Source organism: Pelecanus crispus, chromosome 9 (assembly GCF_030463565.1).
Source record: "Pelecanus crispus isolate bPelCri1 chromosome 9, bPelCri1.pri, whole genome shotgun sequence".
Classification (NCBI taxonomy): domain Eukaryota; kingdom Metazoa; phylum Chordata; class Aves; order Pelecaniformes; family Pelecanidae; genus Pelecanus; species Pelecanus crispus.
The window spans coordinates 37,428,236-37,440,601 of NC_134651.1; the positions used below are offsets into that span (position 1 = coordinate 37,428,236).

General features: G+C 44.4%; 1 protein-coding gene across 6 annotated transcripts in view; it reads right to left on the reverse strand.

Moving 5' to 3' along the window:
• DNM1 (dynamin 1) overlaps positions 1 to 12,366 on the reverse strand; it is a 69,757-nt gene that overhangs the window by 34,155 nt on the left and 23,236 nt on the right. For 4 of the 6 annotated variants that reach the window (XM_075716012.1, XM_075716011.1, XM_075716010.1 and 1 more), the window contains exons 2-10: positions 11,127 to 11,200; positions 8,533 to 8,682; positions 7,197 to 7,400; positions 6,578 to 6,676; positions 5,688 to 5,848; positions 4,456 to 4,598; positions 4,237 to 4,372; positions 2,979 to 3,046; positions 1,773 to 1,911 (exon numbers count right to left, since the gene is read on the reverse strand). In XM_075716012.1, the coding sequence (XP_075572127.1) occupies positions 1,773 to 1,911; positions 2,979 to 3,046; positions 4,237 to 4,372; positions 4,456 to 4,598; positions 5,688 to 5,848; positions 6,578 to 6,676; positions 7,197 to 7,400; positions 8,533 to 8,682; positions 11,127 to 11,200 (1,174 nt within the window). The remainder of the gene's footprint in view (positions 1 to 1,772; positions 1,912 to 2,978; positions 3,047 to 4,236; positions 4,373 to 4,455; positions 4,599 to 5,687; positions 5,849 to 6,577; positions 6,677 to 7,196; positions 7,401 to 8,532; positions 8,683 to 11,126; positions 11,201 to 12,366) is intronic. The other 2 variants (XM_075716013.1, XM_075716015.1) reach the window with 1 other exon arrangement.

Here is a 12,366-nt window from a genome sequence, read left to right on the forward strand (position 1 = left end):
CCCACCACACTTGGGGGGGTGCCTGCACAAAAAAAATAATTTAAGAAGCCAGTCCCTTCCAGTACCTGAGTACCACCTGAATGACAATATTTTGTTTCTTCAGATACAAAATTGTAACCATGACTACTAGAGCACACACAGAGCAACAAGCACTGAAGTCAACCATCAAATTCTTAGCAGTGGTATCTAAGTTAAAATGGAATGCTTTAATCCTGAATCTGTGACATCTCCCCCCATCCCTGTGGTTTCTCCTTTATTTCCCACCCTGCTGTACCCACCACCTGATCATTTGAGGAACCTGCTGCTGTCAGAAGAGATGGTCTATTCTGAAATTGTCAATAAAAGAGGAAACAAAAAGAAACAATGAAGAAAGAGGTGGGAAATGGAGGTAAGGATGCAAAGAGAGAGAATGGGAGATTTTGAATAGCAACTGATGGGTGGAGAACAAACCAAGAGAAGCTTCAGAAGGCATGAAAAAGGAGGGCCCTTCTGATCCAGTTAGCAGGCAACTCTGGATACTTGGCAGCCTGAGGGCCTGTGCTTACCTGTCACCAGGCTCTAATGGCAATTTTCTGGGTGCTCCCCACAGTCACACACCCCAAGAGAGGACAGCAGGACAGAAAAAGGAAGCTCCTCCAGCACTCTAGAAACCTGAGCAATCTCTCACTGCATCCACTTTGCTTTCCCAGTCTGTCCTGGGGGGGCAAAGCACGTGCCTGCATACTGAGCCCTTCTATAGAGGCTCTTGGCCCTAAGGACTAGGCATTTCTGCAAGCAATGGCAAGCATCATCACTTGGGCACCTTTCCCCACCCTTGCAGAGACAGGGTGTCAGACTCTCCATACAAATCCTGCAATGCCCATTTACCTGCACCTGCATAGCCAGTGGTGAGTCCAGTCTCCAGTGCCCATACTACCATCCTAAATGGTGCCTTTGCACCAGCACCTAGCCCTGCCTGAAGCAGCAAGCCATGGCTGAGAGGAATAGCACAAGTCGTCTTATCTTACTGCCTTCCAACCCCAACCTCAGAAACAAGAGTTGCCATATCCAGAGGGCAGAATCAAGGCAGGTTCCCTCCCAACAAATACCAGTATGGATCCCAAAGGGCAAAACCTGAAGCCCCTCGCCCCCCTCTCTCAGAGAGCAGAAGGATCCCAGAGGTTGATGGACATTTCTAACATGCTTTTTTCTTCTCAGCCATGTGCTGCTCTTCCAGAACAGGATATGGACCAAGCCAACCAGAAACCAAGCCAAACACCACAGGAACATTTCCCTGCGATACAGCCCACAGCTACAACTGCTGCAGCCTCTAAAGTTCAGCCCCATACACTCCCCAGCAGCACCCAAAGGCTAGCTTGGGATTAACCCTCTCACTTCTACAAGAACAGAGGGGACAAAATTTAAATCCCAGTTTCTGGCTTGGAAAATAAACCCAGATACTAAAGTCAAATGTGGCCATATAGGAAATATCCTTTGTTTTGGAAGGAATCAGGAGTCATGCTTCAGACAGAGGGGTGTCAGGGACATCTCCAGCACCCCTCAGCTCTAAAACATTTAGGGAGCAAGGCCATGGCCCATGTCCCACAGTGCTTCCCCTCCTGTTTGGCTTGTTGGCTGGATCGCCCCAGGCTGGTACCGCTCAGGTCTAGTCATGCTGAAGAGGTGGTTAGAAACACCGAGTGTGGCTGCAGGCAAGTCCCTGCCCAGGTCACAGTGCTGTGCCGCAGCCAGCGAGCAGAGGGAAGTGTCAGCTCCATGCTGCCTCTGGTTACCTTCTTGGTGCACTGTCTAACGGTATTGATTAACTCCGAAATGACCATGTCCACGCATTTCAGGCAAGGTTCTTTAATCTTCTTCACCTGCTTTTTCACAATGGTCTCAAAGGCCATGTCAGGTGTGAAGAGACCGGTTCTAAACACCCAGGGTGGGGACAAGACAAGGCAGGAGGGGGAGAAGGGGCAAGGAGAACGTCACAACGTTACACACACATCTTGGAGCAGGCACCGCCATCACTGAAACCCGGCACGTGGGGCTGGGGAGTGTCATGTCCCCCGGACAAGCCCTGACTGAAGTCCATAGAAAGAGGGGGATGCTTGGCACCTCTCAGGAAGGAAGTGCTGAGGGTAAAATGGATGCCAACTGGACAGCCATGGCCAGGCCACCATTTCACCGCAGCCACCAGGCCTCAGAGTGGCAGGGGCTGACCCCTCTGCAGTATATTTGACCTCAGAGTTGTGCAGCAGATGGGAGGCCTTTTCTGAAAGATTTTCTTAATGATTAGGACACTAACACATTTGATACCCTTTATCAAGCTCAGCTAGTGACAGAGCAAAAGAAAGGAATGAAAATGAATCTGGATCAGTATTTGTTCACATCCTAGCATGCAGGAAGGGCTCTGACAGGCACCGGTCCCTGGTCACCTTCCCAGGAGCAGCATAACTCAGGTTCTCAGGGCTGTGCTTTCTGACAGCTAAACTCTGCTGAGGGGAACACAAGCATGTTTGCTAACTATGTCCTGAGGCCATTGGGATCCTGGTGATGGGCACCCCAATGCTCCCTTAGACTTCTAGGGGAGAAGGTGCTCAACACCAACAACTATTTTGAACAACTAACTTTTGGTTACGATGGAGGCAGAAAGTGAAAACTGATGTTTAAAACTAAATGAAAGAGTGGTATGGGCTCACATCCTTCTTTCTATCCTTTCTTATGTCAAGGCAAAAGAAGAAAGGAGAAAATGTCTAGTCACCAAGGCAGTTTTACCTTTTAGGCTTCTGCGACTCTCACATGGGAAGACAAAGCAAGCTGACTTGGATGATTGTCCCTACTCCCAGATTCAAGCCACTGGGATGGTCCCAGAAGGTTCCCTCTCCCCTTTGGGTGACCTACCATACCTCTGAAGTCTTCAGCTCCATTCAGAAGGTCTAGAGGTATTTACAAGGCTATGCAGCCAAATGGTCTGCCTAGTGCATGATACGTGCCTGATACCATGGATGTTCTTGATGGCATAGCTAATCTCCCGTCGCAGCTCCTTCTCATCAAACTCCATCTGCACCAAGAGAGAAGTTTATCAGAAACTGTCTGACACTTATTTGCGCAACCCCAGGATAACAACAGCATGCTTTACAGAGAAGAGGTCCCATGCCAGCACTATCATGTGACAGATGAGATATTAGTGTAAGTGTTGGATACAGACTCCAGCCATAAAGCTTCTATTGCCAATGCAGACATCCTGGACAAATATGAATAGCTAAAGGCCTACATTTACAGATGTCAAGCCCCAGCAGCTCCCAAGGAGCTTCTTAGAGATAAAGCAATGAGACTGAAGTGCTAGATTGCTTTCTAAAACAAACTAGTTTGCCTCCCAACATTTAGCATGAGGTCTTGGCAGCTGTTTTTTCAGTGAACACCACAAATACGTTTACAATTCACATACAAAAATGTATTACCCAATACAAGGCAGGCTCTTGTATTTCACTAAAAAGGCCTCGTCTTATTCAAATGCAAAAAAAAGGAAGCAAAATGCAGAAAATCCCAGCATGGAATAATTTGGCTCTCAAGTCTGTTCCACGTGACATTAAAAGAGGTTTTTCCATACCACTTCTGATCAGGTTAGTGTACTTTGCCATCTATGAAAACTACCATTGAATAAAAATCCTTTTCACCTACTATGACAGCAGAACAGTTTCTACACTGTTCCCACCTCTAGGCCATTGACAGGGGACAGACAGAAGTAGTCCCAGGTACATCTATATCCTCTTTCCTGCTTCTTACATATTCATTAGGGCAACTTTAAGGTCTAGTCTGGTGCTCAGGATCAAGAAAGTACAAGTTTCAGCACCATTTGTACTATGTGAAATTCAGTCAAAGTAGCTTTGACACAACACATCTGCAAGGACATTTAGTCATTGATTTTACTATTGTCTGTGTTAAAGGAAGTTATTTTGCACATTTAATTTAGCATTTAGGAATTAAGCCAAAGAAATACTGTCATTTTACTAAGAGAAAGTTAAGTTCTGTCACAAGGACAAGGACTGACAGAAAGGTCAGTACTCTGGGAAGGCTCCAATAAAGGAGACAAGAGGAAGTAAAAAAGGTGATAAAATGAAAAACATGAAACAAAGTAGTTGAAGGGAAAAACAGATTATGAAAGATACCAAGAGGAGTAAGGAGACAGGCAGAAGAGGTAACAGACAACAGGCAGGCAAAGTGAATCTCAGCAGCACAGGGAAGCAGTACCTTCACCAGTTCAAAGGGGAAACGCTCATGGAAGATACGGTTAATCCTAGCTCCTCCTGACAGCTCATAGGTATCAATTTGGTCTCCAGAGCCTTCAATGCGTTTCTCAAAGTCCACAGCAAACTGCTGCACCATCCTGAAAGAAAACAAAAAGCATGAAGTAGAATTCATGGCTGTGCAGTCATCTCCAGGGAGGAACACGCAGCTGAGGCCACTTACTGAAGCAGAGCTTTGGTCTTGCGAGCAGGGTCATCAGGGCGAAAATTCTTGTACTCCTCCACCTCCTTCTCAATAGAGAGAAGCTGGCTTTGGAGCTTGTTCCGCAGCCCTGGCAGGGTGTCACGGATGTGGTTGGTCAATTGCTGCGCAAGAAGAAGGTTTAAGATGGTAATAAACCTCTAGGTGGTTACTGGGAAGAGTCTGCTACCTCCACACCACAAAATAAAGAGGAATGCTCCTCTCTTCTGTATTCAATCCTTCTGAGAGGTTCTAATAAAAAGTCTATGCCAGGACAGATACTAGTTATGATCAGGTGTATCCTGCCTCCCCAACTCCTACCTATTTCACCTCTCTATTCTTGACCTTCATTTTAGCCTTCCAGTCTGGTACAAAACTCTCATTCATACGAGCCTGCTATCTCCAACCCACAAATAAGTTTCACATAGAAGTATTAGAATTTGCTATTTACACAAGGGTAAAGGCTATTCTGTCTTCAGATTAGCACACTGACACCCAAGGTGGTGGTGAAACCCTTTTTCAACAAGGCAAGGTGGAAGGAGCCAAAACCACTGATGAGGCTCTAATAAGGGGGTTTCCACAGAGCTAAACTGGAGTTTTCCACAGCTGAAAGGTGAATATTTAAATAAGGAGGAAAAAGGACAACATAGTTCTTCACTTAAGGGAGTATTTCAAGGGAGCAGAGAGGGAAGCAACAGTAAGTTGCTGCTGTACGAGACAGCAGATAAGGCAGCCTTAATAGATGGGAAAATGACTACCAGTATCACATTTAAATCAATCTTTGCAGCTTACAATTAGGTACAGAGACCACTAGAAGCTTAGAAGGTATCTTTTAGCTTAACCAGAAAGACCTTGCATTCTGATAGCGCAAACACCATGAACCAACTATTGATTTCACACCAGTATCACTGAGAGGATAAAGCCTTTGGTGTGTATGGTCCATTATTTGTCTTAATGTGTTTCACTGTATCAGTATTATACAAGTCAGGCACACTTCATAGGACCTGGCACCAAAATGCCTTTTATGATGCAGAGAAGGAAGAGTTAATCAATCTTCACAAATCTCACTGCAGCAAAACAATTTTAAGTATTTACCAGTTTGTTGACCACAAGTTTTAGCTTTTCCTGTATTCTTCCATCTCAGAAGAGCCCTGATAGCCAGCCTAGCCATTCCTGTGACATAGTGGGCAGCAGTTCTTAACTTTTGACAGTACCTGGTTCAATACTTTCTGCAGGTAGGGGGTTCCCATGCGATCAGCCATGTGTCTGTAGGCTGGGTGGGAGAGAAAAAATTTTCTCTCTGCAGCCAGAGCTGCCTGAATGTCCTTCTTGCCATCAATGTCCTTCTGACTTCTGTTGACTACACCAATGTAACCTGTAAGAGTGGAGTTAGAGATCAAGTGGTTGCAAGGATGAGAATGTAAATGGGATTCAGACTGAGAAGGAAGTTACCCAGCTGGCAGCATTGCAAAAGGAGAATACTAGTGGCAACACATTATTAGGAACCAATTGCAAGAGTTTAAAACTAAAATTTCCACTGAATTGCCCAGGTTTTGATTTTTTGGTATGCAGCACAAAAATGACTATGCAACTGAGAATTAGCTTATTTATTACTGTTTCCCCAATCACAAAGCCTACCCTAGTCTCATTCATTTGAGACTCCTCTGTTAAAGTCCTTAGGACAGGTACTTCGTTATGGCTATACACATCACGTATCACAGCCCAAAATTATTTCATCTGATACACTGTGGCAATCTCATCTAGATAAAAGACAAGGGGAGTCTTGTAGACAGGAGTTTCATTTTTGCAGCTTGCCTTATTAAAAGAAGTAAGGAAACAGAAAGTAAAGACAAGAGCATAAGGCTATGCTTCTGCTAGGACTACATATCAAGGTACAAATATCTAAAAAGTTCCTATTAACAGTGTAACTCATCCCTGTTCCCCAACTTTTCTCAGTTCCAGCTTGGAACACAGATAGCTTAACCACAAGTTGTTAACAGATGTTCCAGGAAAGGGATGCACTGGAGGAAGGGGATGAGGCCAGGTCACCTCACACAGGGAAAACAGAGGAAGGAGATCATGGACAAAGCATGAGCAAACATACCTCTACGAAGAGGAAGTAATTTATTTTCTAATACATCTCGTGCATCAGTTCCTTCATCCATAAGATCCAGCTTAGTGATGACTCCAATAGTGCGTTGCCCTGTGGAAAAGGCACAAACATATTTGATCAAGAAAACAACTAATTTAATATTTTGCTCTGTTCACAGAACTTACAGATTGCCCAACCTGGCTACTTGAGAGCTCTTGAACTCAAATATTACAGTTCCCATCATGTCCAAGAGGCCATAAGAGCAAAACAGACAATAATCAAGCTCAGTTTGCAGTTATATCCTGCTGAAACATGCACATGCTATGCCACAGCAGAGAGGGATTTTAGTGCAGATTCTCCTACTTTTCTCCAGGCAGAATACACATGACTGAAGGAAAGGAAATCCTACACCTCTTCAGAAATGGGCTAAGGCAAAGGAAGAAAAGGGGAATAACAAAAATTCTATTACAGTAGCTGTTAACAAACACCTCTCAGGAAAATGCGTGTTGGTGAAGATACAACCCAAGACAACAGACAAGAATCCACAGCTACTAGGCTAATCACAGCCAAAAGGTAAAAGGAAAATCAGGCCACTGTCTAGTAATGTCATGCTAAATTAAGAGAGATTTACCTTGAGGATCCACCTCCTTTGCAATCTTCAGGGCATCAGAATTGGCCAAATCAGAGTTGGCTGGGGATACTGCCAGGATGAGGCAATTCTCTTTGGTGACAAACTGCAGAAGCATATCTCTGATCTGAAACTCGATGTCAGGGGGCTGGTCCCCTACTGGGACTTTTGTCATACCCGGTAGATCCACCAAGGTCAGGTTCAGGACTAGACACAGGAAACAGGAGATGGCAGAAGGGAGTGCTGAGATAGGAATGTTCTGGTCTATGAGAAGTACCTGTAGCTTTATTGCCTCCGATATATAAAAGGCTTAACAGATACCCACACAGAAGCACACAGAACTTTTTAGCTCCTTTTTGTTACTGCTTAGTAAGAACTAGTTGCTATTAGTCATGATTGTCAATTATCTCATTACCCTTCCCTTTAAAATCACTTGTTTTCACACCAATCAGGGAAACTGTGCCCTCAAAGTCCTTCAGTGTATGCTACACTGAAGGGAATGGAATGATGGTACATTTTTTCACTTCATGACAAAGACTGGAGAGCCAGAAGAGTTGGTTCCACTCATTAAGTGTTGTCTCTTGTATTGAAGGGCTCAGTCCTGCCACTCTTATTCAAGGGAGGCTCCTGTCAAAGTCAGCTGGGCCTTCTCCTGAATGACTACAACATGCAGCCCTATAACTGTTTAATTGTCTTACTAAGAGAAAAAAAAAAAACCAACACCCTAAAAGTCAAGCACAAGTTCTACCCAGCCAAATGCTATGTAGCACTGAACTGCTGCTTTCCAAAAAAATGCCCACACAGCTGTTCACATTTGAAGAGCTGGCAAATTTGAGACCACGTTGCTCCCTTGTGTAAATGGAATTCTTCCACTGAGATCAGTGGCATATGACATAGGCACTATCTGGACAGAACTATACAAAGTACATATTTACATGCAAACAGAAGGCAAGTGCTCTTCAAGAAAGCCACTCTCTCCAATTTTTTTTGTTCCGTTTATTTGCCCAGTAAAGCAGTATCAGAACACAGAGAGAGAGAGCAGCTCCTTACTGTAAGGCCCACACTGATGGAAAGAAACCGCATCAGGAACAAGTTTCTGCACAGACATGAGTTGTTTAAAGAAGTTCTGCTAGCAGTCAGATACTTCAGCTGGCAGACAAATCCATTTTAGCAGTATGGCTAGGGCTGGCAGTTTAATAGAGGACAACCCAGGCACATGGAGATTAAAGTCAAAACCAAGCACACTCCCCATTTCATCTCTGTTCTTTGCCTTTACTTCATGACAAAGCAACAACCTGCCTCACTTATCTCCTGACTCAGGTGCTGCATTAGGACTCACCATGGGGAGAGTAGACTCGAAGATTGATGGGCACTGGAGAAATCCCTTTGTTGGAGCCAGTAACACGATCAGTTTCAGCCTCAATCTCCAAACGGACCTCCTCAAAATCAGTGAATTTCTTTCCTTTGCAGTGTAGGAACTCACCATATTCTATTTAAACAGAAGCAGAGAGTGTGAAATAGTCACTGAAATCAGAGAAACACTCAAAGTGTAATGAAAACATCCTGTCCTGAAGCAAAACAAAACAAAAACACAGTTGAAGGGATGAAGTCTGGCAAGTGCCTTTCCTACTAGGACCTAGCAGGTTGGCATCTAAGTTACTGCAGTCACACTATCTGATCAACATCTGAGAGAATTCAGTTGAGCCCAACATCTTCACAATCCAGCTTTTGTCCCAGCAGAGGTGGCTTCCTCACTTGTCTTCATTCAAGCAATAATCCAGGACTTTCTCTGTTGATTCTAAGCAAACTTAGCATGCACCTGCCTGCAGCAGCAGTGACTTTCACAGCTACACTGGGAGATGCATTCTCCTAAGGAAGCTGGTGGCTCATGGCTTGGACGGGCATAGTCTTCACTGGGTAAAAAAACTGGCTGGGTGGCCAAGCCCAGAGAGTTGTGGTGAATGGAGTTAAATCCAGTTGGCAACTGGTCACAAGCAGTGTTCCCCAGGGCTCGATTTTGGGGCCAGTCATCTTTAATATCTTTATCAACATATCTGGATGAGAGGATTGAGTGTGCCCTCAGTAAGTTTGCAGGTGACACCAAACTGGGTGGGATTGTTGATCTGCTCAAGGGTAGGATGGCCCTGCACAGGGACCTGGACAGGCTGGACCAATGGGCCAAGGCCAACTGTATGAGGTTCGACAAGGCCAAGTGCCGGGTCCTGCACTTCGGTCACAATAACCCCATACAATGCTACAGGCTTGGGGAAGAGTGGCCGGAAAGCTGCCCGGCAGAAAAGGACCCGAGGTGTTGGTCGACAGCTGGCTGAACATGAGCCAGCAGCGTGCCCAAGTAGCCAAGAAGGCCAACAGCATCCTGGCTTGTATCAGGAATAGTGTGGCCAGCAGGAGCAGGGAAGTGATTGTGCCCCTGTACTTGGTGCTGGTGAGGCCACACCTGGAATACTGTGTCCAGTTTTGGGCCCCCCACTACAAGAAGGACATTGAGGTGCTGGAGCATGTGCAGAGAAGGGCAACAAAGCCGGTGAAGGGTCTAGAGAGCAAGTCTTACGAGGAGCAGCTGAGGGCACTGGAAATTGTTTAGCCTGGAGAAGATAAGGCTGAGGGGAGACCATATCACTCTCTACAACTGCCTGAAAGGAGGTTGTAGTGAGGTGGGTGTTGGTCTCTTCTCCCAAGTAGTTAGCAATAGGACAAGAAGAAATAGCCTCAAGTTGTGTCAGGGGAGGTTTAGATTGGATATTAGGAAAAATTTCTTCATGGAAAGAGTAGTCAAGCATTGAATAGGTTGCCCAGAGAGGTGGTGGAGTCACCATCCCTGGAAGTGTTCAAAAACCAGGTAGACGTGGCACTTTGGGACATGGTTTAGTGGGGCATGGTGGTGTTGGGTTGATGGTTGGAATGATGATCTTAGAGATCCTTTCCAACCTTAACGACTCCTAGTTTTTACTTTCATTAAAAACTAATCCAGCCACCAAGCCAGGAAACATGAAATTACTACTCTCCCCTTAATTGGTTTAGTGATGGACTTGGTAATGTTAGGTTAATGGTTGGACTGGATGATCTTGAAGGTCTTTTCCAACCTGAATGATTCTATACCTTACTACTCAAGAGAACTTGGACTAGCTCTGTATGAAAGTGCTAGGGGTAAGTAACAGTCTCATTACATAATAAGAACAGACTCAAGAGAGTCTCAAGAGAGCAAAAAAAACTTCTCTTGACATCATTTTGAGTTGGCTGGTGGTTGGGGTTTTTTGTGTGTCAATCCTTGAATAGGCTAACCAATCCAAGAACCCTCTGTTCCAATTTTAAAAGCCTCCTAAAAGTTAAATTGTCTCCTTATAGTAGACAAGAGGACGGCTGTGGATAGATCAAATTCACCTGACAAAAGAGGAAGAACACCCTGAAACATTCACTTGCCAACTCCTGGATGAGATCTTAAGGGGAACGGTAATGAAAATATCCTGCAAGTAAGTAGCAAAACCAGTGAACTGCCCAAAAGATCAGCCACAGAACTCTGATTTTAATTCTCCAGATCCCAGTGTTCTCACACTGGGTTTTCAATACATTAAATCACCTTGCCCCCTTATTTCAGTAGATTATCAGCAGGGTCATCTGGCTTTTAGGTCTTACCCACCCATAAGTGTCACAGCTACACAGGCAAAGGAAAGTTGTGATAAGTGTATGTATGGAGCCTTGCCTAATAAATTAAAACAAAATAACTAAGAAGCATTTTGCTTCTGAACACTTAATGCATCAGATGTTAAACAGGTAAACTGAAAACCAATTGCAGGTCATTTTTACTGGGGAAAATTCTTATTTATTTTTTCCACACTGAGCAGTGCCACTGATCAAATAAGACCTTCCTTGACAGCAATCCAGCCGGACACACAGGGGAGGTAGCTCACATACCTGTGCTGGAGTTTACCAGCTGCAGGACCAGCGGGCGTCTGGTTACAATGCCAGATCCACGTGGCAGAAAGTCCCTGAAATGAAACAGGAAGTTTCAGATGAGTGAATGATTGTTTCCTTCCTTTTTCACAGATTTTCTGCTCCTATAAGCATTCATGGAATATAACAGTGAGTCTCAGCTATGGGCACAAAAAAAGTTTCAGGCACTAAAAACCAAGTGCTCCTCCTCAACGAGGATAAGAGGTTGTTGTTCTAAAGAAGCCCATACTCTAATCCTCTCTAACAGCTACAGCTCCTTCAGCTCATGTTCCAAGCTAACTAACAAGCCCATTTAATACAGCTGTCTGTACTTTGGAAAAAAATGAATTTCTTTCATTAGAAAGAAAAGAGAAGTTGAAGCAGAGCCCAAAAACTAGCATGCCTCCTTTTGACAAAATACAGTTACCCAAACTACAACAAAAATCACTCACACCCTGCACTTCAGTGCTTGAGAAGACACCACATTGTTCCAGTTTGCAAACACCATATGATACATCTGAAAGAATAAACAGCAGCCAAAGGCTTGCCTCCACCCAGGGTTTCTCCTGGCTAACTACTCAAGACTGAAGTATTGCCAAGGCAAAAGCATCAGCAGCAGCTTCTGTCTATACTCACAAGAATCCTGAATTTTTGTATACTTCAAATCATTTCAAAGGAAGGAAGCCTTTCACTATCCTTCTCCAAATGCTGACTTAGCAGCCACAGCCCACAAGCTCTCCTTTGCTTTTTCTTTTTCCAAATCCAAGTGCTTTCAGCAAAGCTAGGCATGCTTATTGCATCTGCTGATGACCTTGCTAGTTTGTGGCCTGGTTTTCAAGTACTCAGCTGTTCACATGGCTCCTCAAGAGCCACTGAGCATTTCTGAAAATATTATCATTTGCTTCCTTGCCTAGTAGGAGAACCATCACTTCAAAACATGGTTCCTACAGCATGAATATAGTTTTCTTTGTTAAAAGAAGCCCAGTTGGACTTGATCTTAAAGGTCTTTTCCAACGTAAACAATTCCATGATTCTAATAAGACCATAACCCATTCTCATTATTTCAGACTTTTCAGAAGTACAAAGAGTTAACCAGGGTTTGTCTTTCATTTGTTTTTCAAATACAGCTCTAGTTTTTCCATTCCAGTGGGATTAACCCTGGAATCTTTGAGGCATTGCATCATTCTAGCAGCTTTCTGCTGTCTCAGCTCCATTCCTATAG